The 21439-nt window shown below is 47.3% G+C and overlaps 1 protein-coding gene across 1 annotated transcript in view; it reads right to left on the reverse strand.

Moving 5' to 3' along the window:
* Nucleotides 1-21439, reverse strand: part of ptprn2 (protein tyrosine phosphatase receptor type N2) — a 168644-nt gene that overhangs the window by 10544 nt on the left and 136661 nt on the right. Inside the window, 6 exon segments of the mRNA XM_042332553.1 lie at nucleotides 561-680; nucleotides 1565-1642; nucleotides 7905-7978; nucleotides 8355-8502; nucleotides 12485-12682; nucleotides 15630-15848. Of these exon segments, the coding sequence (XP_042188487.1) occupies nucleotides 561-680; nucleotides 1565-1642; nucleotides 7905-7978; nucleotides 8355-8502; nucleotides 12485-12682; nucleotides 15630-15848 (837 nt within the window).

The following is a 21439-nucleotide window of genomic DNA, read 5'->3' on the forward strand; positions in this document are numbered from 1 at the left end:
ATCTGTAGAGAGTGATCTGTAGAGAGTGATCTGTAGCCAACAATCTGTAGAGAATGACCTGTAAAGAGTGATCTGTAGAGAATGTTCTGTAGAGAGTGATCCATAGCCAGTGGTCTGTAGAGAGTGATCTGTAGAGAGTGATCTGTAGACAATGCTGACCCAGAGCCACAGGTAATCAGATTTTTTTAAAGAGGGTTTTAAACACTATTGGAGCTGTAGTGATTGAGGAAGAAGGTCCCAAAGATCTGGGGAGGAGCAGGTGGCTGAAGGTGTTCACTGTCGAGCTGATCAATAATTATCCAATGGTTTGAGCACAATTATGTCCTAATTTCACTGCTTGTGTCTATCACATCTCATTTCTTCCCCCCCGGAAAAAAAGGCAAGAACAATAACTTGCATTTACACGGTGCCCTCATGCAGGATAGCGCTTCACAGAGATTCACTGTAAAGTGTAGTGGTGGTGGTTTGGGGAAGGGGTGGTGGGGGGAGGTGTGAGAGGAAAAATGTACCATTGCCTCCCCCCAAAATATCGTTCAGCAAACAAGCCGCTATGACAGTACCTCGTAGATGTGATAGAGCTGAGAACCCTCATCCGGCCAGTAGTGATGACACTGTTGGTCTCCGTTCTCCATCAGGGGTGTGAGCATCACAATAACAACACAGCCGTTCTCCCAAACCATCTGCGGGGAGAGGTGGAGGGGTTGGGGGAGGGGGGCGGAGATGGGGGAGAGAGGGGGAGTGGACAGAGAGGGGGAGCAGAGCAGAACTCAGTCACAACCTCACAGTAACATTCACCACGCAAAATACTCTCACCTCAGCTCATCTCGTCTCAACTCACCAAACTCGCACTTTGATGTATTTAGGACAACAAAATACTTTTTGGGGGGGGTCGGCCGGGTGTCTGACACACGTGGAAAACCATCACTGTTGCTTAAGAGTCTCCAAACCCAAGCTGAAAATTCCAGACCTCCCACCTACACATGGAAATCCCAGAGATAGATTGTTGGGATAGAATGGTCTCTCTCTCTCTCTCTCTCCCTCCGTTAACTCTGGAACCTTCTGCAACCTTATTCCCCCTCGACTGCTTCCTCCGATCGGCAAACGCTGCCCACCCCCCCCCCTCCGACCCCCGTCCCCAATTGATGGGCGAGCTTACAGCCACTGTACGCCTTGCTCTCTGCCACTCCCTCCTGGGGTCACTCCCCCTCACCCACTCCCTCCACATTTTCAACATCCTTTCTCTCCAAACATGCTTTTCGTCTCCTATTTCCCTTCACTCCCTCCCCCCCCCACCCACCCAGTTGCCCAACTCCCCAGCTCGGAGTCCCGGACGGTTTTATGTAGCGTTTTGAAACACCGGCGTAAATGTAAGATTGTTGTTTTTGTTGAGTCAGAAGGTGGTGGGTTGGAGCCTCACATCAGGACTTTAATCCGCTCCATGCTCTATGGCGGTGCTGGGGTGGGTCTCGCTGTCGGAGGTGCCGGGCTTTTGTTGGTAAAATAAATTGGTTTTCCTGCTTAAATAAAACAAAAAAAACATGTTTGGTCAGATTGGATCTCTCACCTGCCAGAAATCTGCCACGGTGGCAGGAAGGGGACCTTGGGTTGCGATGTAAGCTGGGTTCCTGGGGTCGTGGTCCATCTGTAGACACAGAAACAAGAAACATGGAGTTATCATCAGGGTCTGGATTGGGAACCCAAACATTCATCTCTTTATGTCAGCCTGATTCAGTTGGTAGTACTCTCTCTTCTGAGTCAGAATACACAGTCACTCCACTTTACAGTGTATCCTGTGACGTGCTTTGAGACGGTCTCGAAGACGTGATGAGGCACTGGATCAGATGCAAGGATTATTATTAATTATTGTTATTATTATTATTATTATGTGACTACTAGGAAGGTAGAAGGAGAACAAGATGGACCTTGGTCTTTTTTCACTCTAGCAATTCCTATGTTTCTACATTGTGGGTTCGACATCAGGAGCATGAACTCACATGGTCTCGGCTGACACCTCAGTGCTCTGCTGGGTTGCACTGCATTGTTGGAGGTGCCGTCATTCTGATGAGACATTAAACTGAGCTCCCACCCGTTCAGGTAGACATTAAACATCCTGTGGGAGGCAATGCTATGTGCAAATTGCATTCGCTTACAAATACAGCTACTGTAAGCTTTGTGAAGCTCGTTGAGACATTTTGACCACCTTCTAAGGCGCTATGTAAAATACAAGGATTATTATTTAACAGCCTGGCAACTCTCCCTCTGATACAATACGTTTCCTGTAAGGCACGGAGACCAGAACTGCAATTTACATCTCTGCAATTTGCAGATAGCAATAAAAGGCTCCTCACGCAACCCCTTTCCCTTTTGAATGCCACGTAGCTAGCAATTAGGATGTTTTCAAGGAAGGGAAGAGTACAAAAGGGGGAAGTGCACATTCTCACAGAACGTTTGTGAATAAGCTCATTGTCCAAACCTATAATTTCTTGCTGCGTAATTAAAGTGAGTCTTTTTATACATTTTTCCATTCTTGCTGTTCCACACATTGAAAGGATTGATTGAAAGGATAATAATTCTTACAATAATAATAATAATCCTCACATTTAATTTAACACCTTTCACGTTGGGATAATAATAATCCTTGCATTTGATATAGTGCTTTTCACGTCTTCTAGACGTCCCAAAGCGCTTCACAGAATATACTGTAAAGTGAATTGACTGTATATTTGTGGGCGAACACGACAGCCAATTGCACACAGCAATGTCCCACAAACAGTCGTGGATTGAAAATGACCAATTTATTATTTTATTTTTTTGAGGGATTATTATTAGGCGTGTGGAGTAAGGAAACTTGCCCAGATCTTGTTTCAAAGCGCTACACAGAATATACTCTAAAGTGTAGTGACTGTACTTTTCGAGGTGACGTAGCAGTTAATGTACGCACAGCAATGTCCCACAAACAGCCACAAAGTGATTAACCAAATTAATCTGGAGGATTGTCAGCCAAGACACTGGGAGAGAGAGAGAAAAACTCCCTTCTCTTTTCAAATAGTACTTGGAGGTAGAGGAGAGGATGGGGGAAGCATGGAGAGCTGGGAGTAGGAGCTGGTGTGGGCTGAGGTGCGGGCGGAGTGGTAGGTTTTGATGTGGTCCAAGCAGATCTGACGGTGAGCCATTAGGTTGGATTTGTGCCAGGTGTGTCCAGCTGTGACTTGAGGGAGCAGAGGTGGCTGGTGTACTCGGGGGAGCTGTGGCAGGAGACAGTGCGGGAGGTGACGGGTATCGACGGTGGCGGGGAGGGAGTTGTGGGGGAGAATGAGCAAGGAGGTAAGGTCATTACAGGAAGAAGCCCAGATGGTCAGGAGTTCAGATGACTCTAATGCGAGGGAGAGGGAGTGGGGGCAAAGTTATTCCAGGGGTGGTAAGAGATAGATAGTGGGTTGGGAGTCAGGGAGTGGGATGGAGGAGTTAAGGGAGATGAAATAACGGTGCATGATGGATTTATCAGTGATGGTGAGGCCCCAAGTGATCAGCAGGTCAAGGGGGTGAGTGTCGGAGTTAATGTGGAGGGAGCGATTATGAGAGGAGAGAAGGGAGAAGTCAACAGAGGTGAAGCAAGAATAAACATGAATAAATGCAATACATAATAATAATATTCCTTGCATTTGATACAGTGCCCTATCACATCTTCTAGACGTCTCAAAGCGCTTCAGAGAATACACTGTAAAGTGAATTGACTGTGTATTTTGTGGGTGAAACGCGGCAGCCAATTGCGCACAGCAGCGTCCCCACAAACAGCCGTGGATTAAGTGACCAATTTTTTTTAAATAAATTATTACCCCCGGAAAAGAGATCCACCGATCGACTAACAACTGGGTTCCTACTGACTGCTGGTAAACAGAGGCGTGTGTGTGTGTGTGTGTGGAGTGAGGAAACTGGCCCAATGTTTCGCCCTGACCTGCCCGGGAATCGAACCCCGGTCCTCTCGCTTGCGAGGTGAGAGCTCTGACCACTGAGCTACAGGGACTCCACAGATCTCCTGTTCAGCCGATCATCAGAACAAGCGAGAAACGGAGGAAACTGCTGTCACGTTCCCTGTTTAAGGACACTGAGAAAGGCAACCAGTTTGTTTTCTTGATGGGTTAAGTCACAGACATAACGTATGTCTCCTGTTGTAGGCTTTGCTCTGAAAGCTTGGCAAACGCTGCCGGATTAGCAGAGACGATTGGATTAATGAGTCAAATTGTGTAGAAAATGAAATAAATGTGGCGTAAAATTGCATTTCATTAGCGAGGCTTTTCGGATTAACAAGCGACTGAGACACAGCTGCAGATACTGTCACTTCCTGGTTAGGCAGCCTGTTTAACACTGCTGGATAGACACCACGTTTCACATTTCACACTCGCAAGTTTCATACATGTTTCACACACACACACGTTTCACACACACCCTTCACAGCACACTGACTGGCCGACCGACCAACCGACTGATGTCAATTTGTTGGCCAGGACACGGGTGAGATGCCCCTCACTCCGAGATACTGTCCTGCCCAAAGGTGCTAAATAATAAAGTAATAATAACCTTTGCATTTGTTACAGAGCCTTATCACGTCGCTGAGAGGTCTCAAAGCGCTTCACAGGTTATATTGTGAAAGTGGAGTGACTGTGTTATTTTGGGGGACAAACGCAAGTTGTATATAAAGAACAAAAACTTGCATTTTCACAGCGCCTCAGAGCTGGACAGTGGAGCGCGGGGCCGAGAGCGCTACATAAATACAAGTTGTTGTTGAAATTATTTGAGTTGCAATCCAATCCGATTCCTGGATTTGACACAGTGGCAGATAGCTTTTCTCTTCTCTTTGGTTGCAACATCAGGCATTAGCCTGCAAAATACACAGTCACTACACCTCACAGTGTATCCTGTGACCTGCTCTGAGATGTTCACCTGACGTGAAAGGCGCGATATCAAATGTAAAGCTTATTAATGCTTTACTCGCCGGCTACCTACACTCGCAAGAACAATTTCTACTTAAAAACAGACTGCAGCATGTTAATATTGCCCTACAAGCCATGCCAGGGGCTGGAAAAGCAGGACAAGCCTTTATAGCACTTGACATTCCCTTGCTGTCACTCTCTCTCTCTGTCTCGCTCTCTCTTCCCCCTCCCCCCAGTGAGAGACTGCAGATCCCAGCATTTTCACTGATGACCTGACTATTCAGCAAAGCACACGGCATATCATTCATTGCTGCTTGGATTCGCTGCGCTGCAATAATGAGCCAGCAGAAATGTGACAGATGCAATTATCGCAACTGTGTCCCTTGCTGTTAGCCTGTCTCGTGTTATAATTAAAGCCTTTCTTTCCCTCACTCGCTTCTGGCTGAATAAACAGCGCATTTTTTTTTCCATTTTTGCTTTTAAACAAAAACCAGGAAATAATAATCTTTCTCTCGATTGTCACCTCCTGTATCTGTTCAAATTGTTAAAAAAACATAAAAGGACTTAACATCGGGTGAAAACCCTACCTTGTGACGTCTTTCAACCACACCGAACCTTCACTCAGTAGCTGCTTCATGTAGCTTTGCTCATAACTGCCCCACCATTGAGAGCCATTCTACCCCTTCTCTCTGGAACTCTGTCCCTCCGACTTTTGGTCACCTGCCCCCTACCCCCACCCACCTCGGCCCCCACCCCAGGACGGGTACCCGACCAGCAATGTCAAGTGCTTTGAGACATCCTCCTGACATGAAAAGTGTTGTGATAATCATAATAATAATAGCAATAACTCTTGCATTTGATGTAGCGCTTTATCAGTTCTCCCCCCTGAGCTCCCGTTAACACTGGAAGCCAAAATGCTTCTGGGTCGGGTGATGCTGGGTGGTCCCAGCTGGACAGGCAGCAGCAAGCTTGCCAAGCAATAGTTGTCGTCACAAGCTGTGCTGATTTAGCTGGTTACATTCCAGCAGCGCACCCAAACCACACTGCGGACTGACTCCCCAAGCTTTGGCTCCTGCCAACCTGCGCCTGTGTGCAAAATTATATTCTTCCTAAATCCCCCTTCTTTTTCCTGGTGATAATCCTCTGTTTATAGTCCTCTTGTTACTGACTCGAAGCTCAGTATAAATATAATGCCTCGTAATCGCTGTTTAACCTTCTCTGCTCCAGGGAGAACAATCCCAACATTTCGATCCTCTCCTCTCCGGTGGGGGAGTTGGCACCAACCCAGACACAATGGGGACAAATGGGCTGCGTGTGTCTGTACTGTTTGTCAGCCTGGCTCAGTGGTCGCACTCTCTCTCTCTGTCGCTTGAGTCAGAAGATTGTGGGTTCAAGCCCCATGTTCGACATTGTGCTCACAGTCTAGGCTGGCCACTCCAGTGCTGTGCTAGGGGTGCACTGCAATATCGGGGGAGAGGGGCATCTTGTGGATGGAGTTAAATCGAGGTCCAGTTTCGTCTGCCTATTCAAGTGGATGTTAAAGATCCCTTTGAAAAGAGACTGGAGTTTATTCTGGTCTCAATGCCCCCAGATAAAATGGGTCATTCACCTCACGGCTGTTTTGGGGTCACTGTTGTGCGCAAATTGACTGCCATGGTTGCCTACAAAATACACAGTCACTACACTTCACAGTAAAATCCTCCGAAATGCTTTGAAATGTCCTCCCGAAGTGAATCTGCGATATCAAATGTAGGTGCTCAGTGAGTGGTCAGTCACGGTGCAATATCCAAAGGTTCAGCAATGCTGTTGGGAGTCACTGTAGATACCTGGAGTCCCTCTGTGTGGACAAGCAGCAGCCAGATGCCACTTAGACCAACACAATCCACTGGCTGCTTATACACAAAAGGTGTCTTGGATCGACAGTTACACCACGTGGTTTCAGGCCAAGTTGGCAGCAGCCTGGCACAGCGACAACGGCAATCTGGCAGCACATCATCCCTGAAGTTCTGCAAACGTACTTTTTGTCTTTGGCAATTGCTGCAAAGCTGAAGCTCGTCAGCAGGTTGTGGGTTCGAGCCCCACATTATCCGATGCTCCAGCGCAGTGCCTGGGGTGTGGGGGTCACATTGTTGGAGATACCTTTAGATGAGACGTTAAACCGAGGTCCCGTCTGCATGTTCAGGTGGGTGTTAAAGATCCCGCTGCGAAAAAAGAAGGGGGTTTCTCTCTCTCTCTCTCTCCTGGTGTCCTGGCCAACACGTAGTCACTCGCTCAATCCATGACTGTTTGTGGGACGCTGTTGTGCGCAATTGGCTGCCGCGTTTCACCCACAGAATATACAGTCACTACACTTTACAGTATATCATGTGAAGCGCTTTGAGAGGTTTATATTTAAGTGAAAATTAGATCCAAGAATGAGCCGATGAACTACTAAAGACAAAGGTGTCAGCAGTCTGGTTGCTGAGCCAGGTAGGTCCACAGTACTCCATGATGACAAGACTATTGACAGCACAGTGCAGCCTGGCTCATCGGCAGGACCTGGAAGGTTAGACCAGTCACTGGGGGGGGGTGGCAAAGAATCCTCTCACTCGGCTCCTGTAACCCTGCAGCCAAAGCCCTAACTAACGGGAATTGTGGTCCTAGCTGGACAAGCAGCAGGAAGCATGCCAACCAGTGCTTCATACTCTCCAGAATTTGTTAAGCAGGATGTTTCCCTCTCAGAGAAAGTGATTCCATTCCAATATGTGTGAATGGCATATGCCAAATTTTCAGCTTGGTTTGGATATTCCTAAACATGGTGATGGTTTTCACACGCGTCCCATACCCGGCTAACCCCCAAAAAAGTCTTAATATGGGCTGGGAACCCATAACCTGCCAACTCAGCAATGAGAGTGCTGTCAAGTGCTCCAGACTGACCCCAGGCATACAGTGAAGGGTCCAGTCACAAACACAAACACCCGAGAAGGTACTTACAATGGGGCTGGCATTGACGTAATCTGAGTTTGAAAGACTTGACTCTGCTTTCAATGTGACTCTGGAGTTATCATCTGTGGGAAGGAAGCATTTGAAGACATCAGTTTCCCAGCACAAACTTCCTACCTTTATTCACTTTATCCCTCTTTTCTTTACCTACCCCCCCCCCCACTCCCACCCTCTCGCCCCCTCAGACCCTGAGACCCTTGACCTTCCAGCGCCTTTGGACGTTTTCCTGTCATATCAATATAAATTTGTTGTTGCTGTTCTTTCTCCTGGAAGCTTGGATTCAACAATAAAAAGGAGCATTTATATAGCAACCTTCAAGCTGGAAGCTTAACTCAGGGGCAAGAGCTCGACCAACTGATCCAGGCTGACAGCTGCACATTAGGAAATATTCTGAATATATTGTCATTTAGAGGCTACAATCTCACCGAGAGAGACACTTACACGGCAGGACCTGGTGAGACCTATTCTTGTGTGTGTTGTCCTCCCTCTCAGCCACGCTGCTGTTGTTGGGCTCCGCTTGATATGCGTCCAGTGCCTCCCATTCCTTCACCAGACGATTTTTGTTCTTCAAATGATCCTCCATGTAAGACTGGAACATACAGAGAAACATTTAACCAGGTCTCTCCGAGACTAACAGCTGCCATAATAATAATATTATTAATAATAACAATAATCATAATAATCCTTGCATTTGATATAGCGTCTTATCCACATCATTGGGACGTCTCAAAGGGCTTCATAAGCGGAGGTTATGAACCCATAACCTGCCAACTCAGCAATGAGAGTGCTGTCAAGTGCTCCGACTCTTGGCTCTGGGTCAGTAGGGAAGTGGGTTCAATCCCCAGAGTAGGTCCTGAACTCCCAGTGTGGGCTCAAACCCCAGTGTGGTGCTGAGGAACCGGGCGTTGTTAGATGTGACGTGCCTTGGTGGCTCAGGTAGATTGTGCGAGACTCAAGTGGAGTATAAACAGGCTGGTTGGACGAGTGGCCTGTTTCCACGCTGTAAATTCACTGTAAAATCTTTGTAAATATTCTGCCCTCTTCCGAATCCAGCAACCAGGCACAGCTTCAGCTGCTATATTTGCTGAATTAATGAGCACAAATATTAACAGATCGTGTGAAACGCTTTGAAATGTGGGAAGGCTACACATCTCAGATGCCAGGATTATTACTAAGCAGTTTCCCTGCAGTTAGGAAACCTGGTGTTAAACCTCGCTTCATTTCAATAATAATAATAATAATCCTTGCATTTAATTTTAGTGCCTTATCACCTCACTGAGATGTCTCAAAACGCTTCACAGAATATAATGTAGAGCGCAGTGACTGTGTGTTTTGTGGGCTAAACGTGGAAGCCAGTTCTGCATGGCAGCAGCCCACAGACAGTCTTGGAATGAGTGACCGATTTTATTTGGCGGCCAGGACAGATACAGTTAAAATGCCAGCTACGTCAGGGGCCAGACAGTGCTAGCACCACAGAGAGGCTCTCGGTCGGTGCCAGCGACACAATTAGTAACGCCAACGGTGCTCCATTTTCATGAGAAGCCAAATCAAATTGATCAGGAATGGCTAATGTGTGACGGAGTAGATATAAATTAGCGTTTGGGTGGTCTGACTAACGAAGGCACTGCCTTTGACAACAGCACCACCGCTTCATGAATTCACTCGAGGTCCAGACTCACAAGTACAGTCTTCTGCCTGGTTATTGTTTGCAAACTGTAACTTACAGATAGTGGATTCTAGCTGAGACACCCCCAACCCCATCACCGCCTGCCCCTCCCCCCCACCCCGCCCTTACCCCCTCCGCTCCCGTGCCCACCACCCCTAACCCCCCACTCTAAATGTTCCTTTCTCTTTTCTCGTTGCCCACTCATTGTTGGAATTGAGGACTAGCCTTCTTGGGGGAGGTAAGTGGGGGTCTCCTTGGAGCTAAACTGGCTCCAAGGTGACATGTATGCCAACCCTCTGTGATGGTCTCTAGTCCGGTTTCTGAGCCAGGCGGTACCCCAGGGCACTGCCAATGTACCCCCTGCCCAGCCTGGCTCATCAGCAGTTCTTTGAAGAGCCGACCAGTCACTGGGGGCAGGGAATCCTTCCACTCATTTCCTGTTAACCCTGCAGCCAAAGCCCTAATGGGAGGGTGGTCCAAGCTGAACAAGCAGCAGGAAAGCTTGCCAGACAGCGCCATCGATGGAAAGTTATATGGTTTTAGCTGGTGAGACTCCAGCAGTTACCCTAACACAAACTCTGCGGACCCCAAGCCTTGGCTCTAATACTTTCCAATTAGGTAAACAGGATGTGTCCCTCTAGGAAGAGAGAGAGAGAGAGAGAGAGAGAGAGAGAATGAGCATTGCATTCCAACAAACATCTCTGGAATATCCATATAAAGGTGGGATGCATGGAACCTTCAGCGTGGTTTGGATATCTTTAAGCATGGTGATGGGTTTCCGTGTGTGTCAGACACTCGGCTGAACAAAAAATAGATAGTAATCTCTCAAGAGGGGTTAATGCATGAACCAACCAATGAAAAAATGAATTAAGGAACCAAGGCATGAATGGGGGAATCGCATTGTGATTACAGACCAGCTTCCCACTTTGTGATGTAAGCTGAGCCTCCTCAACACTGGCCTCTCCTCATGTGCTTCCAACTCACATTGATAAACCCATCTTGTTCTGAATTATAAGTAAATTCCATGTACGAATGTCTGCAATAAATTCCCACCTACATTATTGTAATAATAATATCCTTGTGTTTGACAGAGTGCCTGATGAGGTTCTGGAATGGTCTCAAAGTGCTTCACAGGATTTACTGAAAAGTAAATCACCGAGTACTTTGTAGGATGAACGTGGCAGCCAATTTGTGCACAGCAATGTCTGACAAACAGTCCCCCCCAAAATAATGCGACATTTCTCCTCTCTCCGTCTCATTTTTCTCAATTGAATTCCTTGCCAAATAGCTCTCTAATTCCCTCTTGAATTCGTCAACACAATCTGCTTCCAGCTCCTCCTCAGAGAGGCTAATTGCACATATTCACCGCTCTCTGTGTAAAATAATTACTTCTGAACTGTCTGCTCATCTTCCCTCTCCTGGGCTTGAGGCTACCGCCCCTTGTTCTGGTGTCAGGCCGGCTCATTTGGTAGCACTCACACCTCCAGTCAGATATTGAGTGATTTCCAGCCCCAAGTCACGACTTAGAACTCTAGGCTAGTAGGGGTGTGTTGCCTTGTCGGAAATGTCGTTGTTTAAAACCGAGGTCCCGCCTGTTCTGGTGGACATTAAAAGATCTCTTTTGGCACAATTCGAAAAATAAAGGGAGTGCCTCCCAGTGTCTTGGCCAACAGTCCCCCCAGATAAAACGAAAATTGGTTGTTCTTTTCATGGCTGTTTGTTTGACGTCGCTGTAAGCAAAATTGGTGGCCGTGTTCGCTTGCAAAACACGCAGTCACCACACTTTACAGTAAATCCTGTGAAACTGTTTGAGATGTCCTCCCGACGTGACAGGCATCATACTAAATGCAAGGATTATTAGTTTTTGACCATTATTATAATAATAAACAATCCTTGTATTTGATACATTGCCTTATCACATCGTTCAGATGTCTCAAAGCGCTTCACAGGATATATTGAAAAATGTAGTGACTGTGTATTTTTTGGGGTGAAACACAGCAGCCAATTGAGCGCAGTAGTGTCCCACAAACATGGATTGGGTGACCCATTTTTTTTTAGGGATTATTACCCTCGGAAAGTTATCTGCCAATTGACTAACAATCAGGTTCCTGGTTACTGCGAGGTAAACAGAGGCGTGTGGAGTAAGGATAACTTGCCTAAGGTCTCTCCCTGCTCGGGAATCAAACCTGGATCCTCTTGTTTGCGAGGCGAGTGCTCTAACCAATAAACCACCCCCTCTCCTTTCTTTGCCACAAATTGTCAAACAATGATACACAATAGTCATTAAATGTAAATGGCTGTTTCATTCCTCAACGCAGTGCTTTTTTTAGAAAAACTATGACGAATGGAATGAAAAATGACATTAATTTCGCCTGAGATGAGCTCACTGACATTTTTTTATTATTCTTTTTATTAAAAAATGTCACTTCGATTTTTTGTCAGATTGTTAACAAATAACTGCGGCCAAATAATCTTCACGGTGCAAGAAAACCCCCAAAATGATCAGGCGCAGGTACTTTAGGAGCAATGGGTGAACCCTGGTCATTCCAAGACTCTGGACAAACTAATAATACAACTTATTATTATTATTATTATATTAATAATAAAATCACCCAGAAAATACACAGTCAATCCACTGTACGGTATATCCTTTGAAACAATTTGAGACGTCCCAACAACGTGATAAGGAACTATATCAAATGCAAGGATTATTATTATTATTCACACTCACCGTTTCTTTTGGTGTTTCGGTGGGCGCCAATAATAATAATCTTATTCGATACAGCGCCTTATCAGGGTGTCGAAACGTCTCAAAGAGCTTCACAGGATACACTATAAAGTGTAGTGACTGTGTGTTTTGTGGGTGAAACATGCAGTAAGTGTAAGGGAGATAGAGGGTCATTACCAGGATCATGTGGCCGGTGGAGATGTCCATGTTGGACTGGACGGGCTCCTCACACCAGGAGGATGTGCTGCTGCGTGTGGAGGGGCTGGGCTGGGGCCCGTCACTGAACTGTGAGGAGACGCTGCTGACACGAGAGGCTCCGTGCACCGGCTCCGGTCGCTCCGAGGACTTGACGGACATTCTCTGGCGGCACAACTCCTGGAGCACAAACAGGACAGAGATCAATCAGGGTCCTTGTCAGGACGGCAGTGGTCAGAGCCAGCCCTGCCCGCAGCTCCAACACCAACAGCAACACCAACAGCAACAGCAACACCAACAGCAACACCAACAGCAGCAACAAAAACACCAACAGCAACACCAACAGCACCAACAGCAACACCAACAGTAACACCAACAGTAACACCAACACCAACAGCAACACCAACACCAACAGCAACACCAACAGCAACACCAACAGCAACACCACCACCAACAACAAAACCAACAGCAACAACAAAACCAACAGCAACAACAACACCAACAGCAACACCAACAACAGCAACACCAACAGCCCTGAACAACTCAAACATCGAACTTTAAGCCACCGTTTAACAACAGACAGATTACAACACATTCACTGATTGTGGAGTCCTGTAGCTCAGTGGTTAGAGAACTCGCCTCATAAGCTGGGTTGGATTCCCAGGCGGGATGAAACCTTAGGCAAGTTTCCTCACGCCGTATTTTTGAGGTTCAACCAGGTGGAAATCCATCACCATGTTTAAGGTTATCCAAACCAAAATGAGATTTCCATGGGTTTACGCAGCAGTGAGTATGAACCTGGTTGGTAAAGAAGGGAGAAGCCCCTTCTCTTTTGGAATAGTGCAACGAGATCTTTAACAGCAATACTTGCAGTTACACAGCGCCCCCTCACACAGGGCAGCGTCCCAAAGCGCTTGACAGTGGCGGAGCACGATGCTGAGCCGGGAGGAGGGGGAGGTGACTGTCGGCACTGGTCAAAGAGGAAGGTCTTAAGGCTTGACCTGAAGATGGGGAAGGAGGGGAAAAAAATGGAGGGATAGAGGGAGAGAGTTCCAGAGTTTCGGGCGTAGAGGCTGAAAGTGCAGACAACAATGGTGGAACGGAGGATGTGAGGGACAATCAGGAGGCTGGAGCCAGTTGAGCAGAGGCAGCGAGTATGGAATTGGGGGGTAAGCAGGTCGGAGAGGAAGGGAGGTGCCAGGGCATGAAGGGATTTGAAAGCGACCTGTCTGCCTGTTGAAGTTGATTTTTATCAAGCAGACGGGCCTCAGTTTAATATCTGATGTGAAGGACGGCATCTCCAACAATACAGCGAGGGGAGGCACCGTCCTTTGGATGATACATTGAACTGAGGTCACTCCTGGCTGTTCAGGTGGACGTTAAAGATCCCGATGAAACATTTCGAAGGTAGTTAGTTTCTTCCGGTGTCCGAGCTTACAGGAATCCTACAGCTCAGTGGTTAGAGCCCTCGCCTGGCAAGCTAGAGACCTGGGTTTGATTCCTGGGCAGGGTGAAACATTGGGCAAGTTTCCTTACACCACACACCTCTATTTAACAGCAGAAGTAGTCTGTTAGTCAATTGGCGGATCGTTTTTCTGGGGTCAATAATCCCTTAAAAAAACAATAATTTGGTCACTTAATCCACGAATGTTTGTGGGACGTTGCTGTGCGCAATTGTCTGCCGTGTTTTGCCCACAAAATATATAGTCACTACACTTAGCAGTATATTCTCAAGAATGTGAAAAGGCTCTATATCAAACACAAGGATTATTATTATTACATTATTGTATTATATTATTGTTATATCATTATTATATTATTATTGTTATATTATAATATTATTATTATAACGCCGTAAAGGGGTTTGAGACATTCCCCCCGACATGATAGGCACAAGGATTATCACTGTTATGAATCAAGTCCCCTTCAATGTCACTCCTTTTTAAACGCCGATGTCTCAGGCCTCTACACTTCTCCCAGCCCAGCCAGCCGTTTCCTTTCCCCTGTAGCTGTCATTCACCCTGTAAATATAAGCCCTGCTTCCTTATTAACTCAACTTCAGCTCATTATAAAATCAATATGGACTTAACCGCCAGACCCTCAGGAGGAATAGCAAAAAGGTCGTCGACAGAAACGTCAACAATTGTACCGGTGGTGAAAAGAAAAAGACGGTTAATTACTAGGACAAATCATTAACACTGTCATAAGACAACAATGCTGGTCAGGATAATCCCAGCTTCCACAGGAGTGTGTGTGCGGCTGCACAAACCACAGTAAAGCATCTGTCTCGTCTCAACTACATTTACATTTATATAACATCGGGAGGACGTCTGAAAGGGATTCACACGACTGGCTGCGAGCCCGAGATTGGGGGGGCTGTGGGTGGGTGGGTGGGTGGGTGGTGGGTGGGCGAGGGGGCGATGGGGTCAGGTATCTGAAACTACAGCAGTAAAGATAGTCTTGAGGGACCTCAGAAGTCGTAAAAGTAAAATTTATGATGTGCGAATCATGGTTTTATCTCGTTAGCCTTAAGAACGTGGCCTCAATATGTCAGACGATGTGGAATTTCTTGGAATCAGTCTTCACGTAGAATCCTCTCCATTTATTGATTTAAAAATAAACAAAAATAATAAATAAATAATAGAGAAAGAGAGAGTGTGAGAGCGACAGAGCGAGGGAGAGGAAGACAGAATCAGAGAGAGGGGGGAGAGTGAGAGAGACAGAGAGAGACAGAGAGGGAGAAAGAGACAGAGAGAGTGACAGAAACAGAGAGAGAGTGAAAGAGAGTGAGCACAACCACAAAAAAAAAGCTGAGACCTTTTTTGGACTCGTTATTGCACTTCCATTCGCAATTCTGGTGCCTCTGAGCAATAATAATCAGCAGCACCTTGAGAAATAATTAGCATCTCCACGTGTAGGTGGGAATCAAACTCAGGTCTCTCGCTTGCGAGGCGAGTGCTCTAACCACTGAGAGCTACAGGACACCACGTAAGGACGATTATTATTAGCAATTTGATATCGTACCCTCTCCCCCTCCCCCCCATTCCATGTTGTTTATTCTCTGGTGCAGGTTATAAACGTCCTCTCCCTCCTGTATAAAGTAATCCCAGTGAGGAGGTCACTGTACCTGATAGGCTGTAGTGGCATCTGAGCTGGTGTTGGGCTCAGCTCCCAGTGAGCTCAGCTTGTGTTTCAGGCTGTGGTGGGGGCTGTGCCTCACACAGTAGACGATGCCTGATGCCACCAGGACCCCAATGATGCACAGGATTGAGATGATGGTTAAGACAATAAACTTGGTGGATTCCTGCTCGTCTGCCTGGTGTGGGGACGCCTGCAGCTTGCTCTTCTGTAGGGGAGAGAGAGACACAGAGAGAGAGAGAGAGAGAGACAGAGAGCGAGAGAGAGTGAGAGAGAGAAGGGACATTGTAACTTCGGGGTAAAAAACAGAGCTGGAAAGAAATTTGAAGGATGTTTTGTCCATGTGTGTCTGTGTCTGTCTGTATCTGTGCGTATGTGTGTCTGTGTCTGTATCTGTGTATATGTCTGTCTGCCTGTTTGTGCGTCTTTGTGTGTGTGTGTGTGTGTGTCTTCGAGACGTCTCAAAACACTTCACAGAATATACTGTAAAGTGAATTGACCATATATTTTGTGGGCAAAACGCGGCAGACTTGTTTGTAAATGATGCACGAACAGCAGCCGCTACCCCCGACCCGGGCTGTTCCCACTTTGCCCCATTTCAAGAGCCGTCAAGCAATTACAGCTGGACTCATCTGCAGGACTTGTACCTAACTAGCCCTCTCCCCTTCAGACCTTCAGACCACTCAGGATGCCACGTTTACCCCCCTCTACACACACACACAGACACACACACAGACACACACTCACACACACGCGGTAGTTAAAGAGCAGTCAAATCCTGGCAGAATTGCTTTAAAATTGCCTGTGTGTGAACTCTGCTTCCTGTGACTGAAAACCTCTGCTCTCGGCCGTGTTCAGGAAAACACACGACAAGACGGACACAAAGGCTCTCAAGTGGGGATGAGAACCTTCCCCATGTTTCCATTTATCTCACACTCTCCCCTTCCTCTCTCCCCCGGTTACCCTCGCCCCCACCTGCCTCTCCCCTCGCCCCCTCGCTCTCCCCCTCCCCCGCGTCCCCTCTCCCCTCATGTCCCCCTGTCCCCCCCGTGAACGTTAATTTGTATTCTATTTGTTGAAACTGTTTTAAAAAACAAAAAGGCATTTTTTTGATTTCATTGATAACAAAAAATAATCGTTTGCATTTGGATTTCACGCCTTAGGTTCAGGACGTCTCCAACCACACGGTAAAGTGTAGTGACTGTATTTTGTAGGCGGAGAATATCTGCCTCCAAAATACAACATCGAATGAAGCCATGAAACAGCGCCTTATCTTTTCAAGCTATTGATTCTCGTCGCTCTCTCAGTTCAGCCTTTTAGTGCTTGGAGATGTCTTTCTGACATGAAAGGCACTCAGCATTAGGAAGATAATTCCTCAAAAAATAAGTCTTAAAATCTTGCAAAGCCAAGAGATCTGTTCACCTCACTCCCGAAACCCGAGGCCCCAAATTTCCAAGGGTCATAGCCTTAAGACCACGGCCTTAAAACGTAAAGATTTTGTCAAACATTTATTTTATTTTTTTGGAGTGGGGGGGGGGGGAATCCTTCAATCCAATTTTAAGTTCAGACCTGATTTGTCACATTTACCAGCTCTCCAAAAATACACAGACCTCAGGCCTGAGACTCTTGAGTTTATTTAAATGTGGACCTCCCTATTATACGATGGGCAAAAGAAAGGAAAAAAAGCTGTCTGGACCCCCCCACCGCCAGGGCAGACACACCCAGAGCTGATTTCCAACCTGAAGGCGTTTTGGAATATTTTTTTCCCCTTTATAAATACAAGACAACTGTTTTTTGGTTGTAAAACAAAAATGATTTCACAGAGTTATATGCACCTTCTTGTAAACATAGAGCAACTGGAAGTGTGAAATTGTGAAATACAGAGAGATTTGAAGCCCTTTTATTCTGTTTCACCTTCCACAATAATATTTCTCCATGTTTCTGTATTACCTTCACGACGGGAATGTGTGTGTGTGTGTGAGGGAGTGTGTGAATGAGTGGGGGTTGAGCGAATCATGGTAAAATAGCCCCCAACTGCGTTAAGAGTCAAACCCTAGTTTAACTAGATTACTGAGTTGAAGGATCTCATAGACACATTTTACCTCTTTCTTTTCATACATTTATTCATTGTTTTCAACCCCGACGAAATCAATTTCTTTTTAAACAGAAATTTTTTTTTGGGGGGGGGGATCCAATAGAGAGGATTACTCCAGTGAGGGCTATATAAAATATATAGAAATATATATAATAAACCTGTATTTGCTGTTGGACATGGCCTGAGGTCTAAAGCTAAATCGCCTATAAAATACTGACAGTCGTGTCTTATCATTGTCTCCCCTGAGAGCAGGTGATGTCTCTTCCCCCCCAACACATTGTACATCTCCAGCTTCAGTCACAATAGAGGAAGCAATGGGGGGGGGGGGGGGGGGGGGGTGGGGGGTGACAAGAGGGGGGGAGAGTCAGTGTTGATACCCAGCTGTCCTTTACAGAGAAAGACTATTGGAAACCTTGGGGAAGAAGAGCAGGTGGGGGTGGGGGCAGAGGTGGGGGGGAGGGGTGCAATAGGGAGGGCTTGGAGGGAGTAAGTGGGGGTGGGGGGTAAATGCTCAGGTACTTTGGAAGTTATGCTGGTTTTTATTGCAGCATTTTAATGTCCAGTCTCCAGGAACCCAAACTGGTCCCTTCAGGTAAAACCCCCGACTCCCTGAGGAGACGGACCCCAGTGACCGGGTTTGCACAAAGTGCTGCCAAAATAATGCTATTATCAGAGAGAGAGAAGAGAGAGAGTGAGAGTGACAGAAAGAGGAAGAGAGAGATAGCGAGAGAGAGTGAGACAGAGGGAGGGAGGGAGGGAGAGGGAATTCAATGCCTGGGTACATCTGCAAGTCTCTTTCTCCGAGTTCGGATCAAAGCAGACAGACACCATGGACTGAACCGCCTCCTCTCGGTAATGCGAATGCTGGCACTTGGGGAAGCACTTTTAACATCGGGAAAACGTCTCAAAGCGCATCGCGGGTGATAGTATCAAGTGAAGTGACTGCCAATTTTTTTAGGCCAATTTGACAGCCAATTTGGACACAGCAATATCCCACAAACAGCCGTGCAGGAAATGACCAATTTCAATGGGGGGAATTGTTGGATTGTCAGGAAACCAGGAGAAACTCCTTTCTCTAAATACACAGCAAATGGAAAAGGATAATTCTACCTTTGCACTCATACAGAAGAGCAAATGATCACAATAACAAGAGGTTTCATTCCCTCCCATTCCAACCCATCTTCCCCGCGCTTTTTTTAAAAAAAAATCAGTAGTTTAAAGAAAAAAATAGCAACTGTGTTCAACGAAGCAGAAATAATCAAGTATTAAAAACCAAGACATTGTAAAATCCTTTCAAAGGTTATTACTAAAACATGAGGCATTGTCATTTAAAACCGGTGAATGCGGGGAAAAGAAGAAAAGAAGAATATCTTTGTGTTGGTCATTGTCCCTTCATATCACTGCGTATCCTCCTGGCAAAATCCATCATTCATTACAGCCTGAGAGATATTACCACTTAATGCTCAGAGCGTTTTTTTCCTAACATCCAGAATTCATCTCATCAACATTTGGCAGTGAATTCACCTCCAAAAAGTGGTGAAATCTGCAAAGTTGATTTGCTTTCTCCCCCATCCTTCTCATTCCCTGTTAAAATAAAAACACTTTCGCACTTATCAACACGAGGTGCAAAAAAACAGAGATTGCGCCCAATCTTTTGGGAGAAGGAAGGGGTGGGGGGGAGAGAAGGGGAAGTAAAACATTTTTGTTTCAAGGAAATGGAAAAATAAACGCTTCAAGAAAGCGTAAAAAAAATTAATCTCTGGATTTTTCGATTCTTAACTGAGGTTGTGTCAGTTTTATATACTATAGTTTTATATATAATACAATATACAATATATACCACCTATATATACTTTATAAATCTGCCAGGCCGGGAATCTGAAAGATGCTCAGCTCATTCCCTGGGCAAAGGCACAAAGGATTACAGGAATCAAAAAGAAAGGAGAGACAAAGAGCAGAAGGATTTCTTGAGCTTTGGTTTATTCAAATGGTTGAGAAAGGGTCACCGTGAAAGGCCTCTGACCTCAACGCCACAGTCCATCTGATCAGGAGAGAGGCACAACTGCAGACTGCTTCCCCCCCACCCCCTGACCACCCCCCTGCCCCCCACCCCCTACCCCCCACCCCCCACACCATCCCTTCTCCCCCCACCCGTCACCTCCTGCCCCCACCCCCGGGCCCCCCACTCCCTGCTCCCCCCACTCCCTGCCCCCCACTCCCTGCCCCCCACCCCCTGCTCCCCCCCATTCTCTGCCCCCCCATCCCCTCCCTGCTGCCCCTCAACCTCTGCCCCCTACCCTCTTCCTGGTCCCCCCCACCCCCTGCCCCCTTCCCCGCTCCCCCCACTCCCTGCCCCCCCACCCCCATTCTTGCTCCCCACACCCCCTGCCCCCCCACCCCCTGCCCCCTCCCTGCTCCCCCCACCCCCTGCCCCCTCCCTGCTCCCCCCACCCCCTGCCCCCTCCCTGCTCCCCCCACCCCCTGCCCCTCCCTGCTCCCCCCAGCCCCGGTCCCCCACCTCTTGCCCTCTCTCTCCTCTCTCTCGCTCCCCTTCTCTCTCTCTCAATAAATTTCAGCCCAACTGAACAGAACTCAATCATATCCACATATTTACCGAAAATATAACATAACACATATATATATATACATATTATGACAGTATCTAAATGTGTATAATTTGCCAACACGGACCGGTCACTGTCGGTGTTGCGCTCTGAGATGTTTCTCTCGACGTGAAAGTCGCGACACCAAATACCAGAATTATATATTATATTCACATTTCATTTCTCTGACCATCGCTACACAAGTCAACAGTCTGCGCCCCCCCACTCTCTCTCTCTACTCCCCCACTCTCTCTCTGTCCCCCCCACTCTCTCTCTCTCCCCCCCACTCTCTCTCTCTACCCTACTCCCCCACTCTCTCTCTCTCTACCCCCCACACTCTCTCTCTGTCCCCCCCACTCTCTCTCTGTCCCCCCACTCTCTCTCTCTCTACTCCCCCACTCTCTCTCTGTCCCCCCCACTCTCTCTCTTTCTACCCCCCCCACTCTCTCTCTGCCCCCCCACTCTCTCTCTGTCCCCCCCACTCTCTCTCTGTCCCCCCCACTCTCTCTCTGTCCCCCCCACTCTCTCTCTTTCTACCCCCCCCACTCTCTCTCTCTGCCCCCTCCCTCTGCCCCCCCCTCTCTCTGTCCCCCCCCACTCTCTCTCTCTCTACCCCCCACTCTCTGCACCCTCTCTCTCTGTCCCCCCACTCTCTCTGTCCCCCCCCACTCTCTCTGTCCCCCCCACTCTCTCTGTCCCCCCCACTCTCTCTGTCCCCCCCCCCACTCTCTCTCTGTCCCCCCCACTCTCTCTACCCCTCTCTATCTACCCCCCCCTCTCTCTCTCTGCCCCCCTCTTCCCTCTCTCTACCCCTCTCTCTCTACCCCTCTCTCTCTCTGCCCCCACCCCCCCTCTCTCTCTGTTCCCCCCCCTCTCTCTCTGTTCCCCCCTCTCTCTCTCTGTCCCCCAACCCCTCTCTCCATCTCTCTGAACCCCTCTCTGAACCTCTCTCTATCACTCTATCCTTTCCCTCTATTTATCATTCTGTCCCTCCACAAGTCCGGACCAAGTTGACCCCCCGGTGAGGAGCCAATATTGGCCATTATTTGCCAATGATGAAGTGAAAAGGATTTCAGGACAAATCAGCGGAGAAACCGATGG

Source organism: Callorhinchus milii, unplaced genomic scaffold (genome assembly GCF_018977255.1).
Source record: "Callorhinchus milii isolate IMCB2004 unplaced genomic scaffold, IMCB_Cmil_1.0 Scaffold2, whole genome shotgun sequence".
NCBI classification, from domain to species: Eukaryota; Metazoa; Chordata; class Chondrichthyes; order Chimaeriformes; family Callorhinchidae; genus Callorhinchus; species Callorhinchus milii.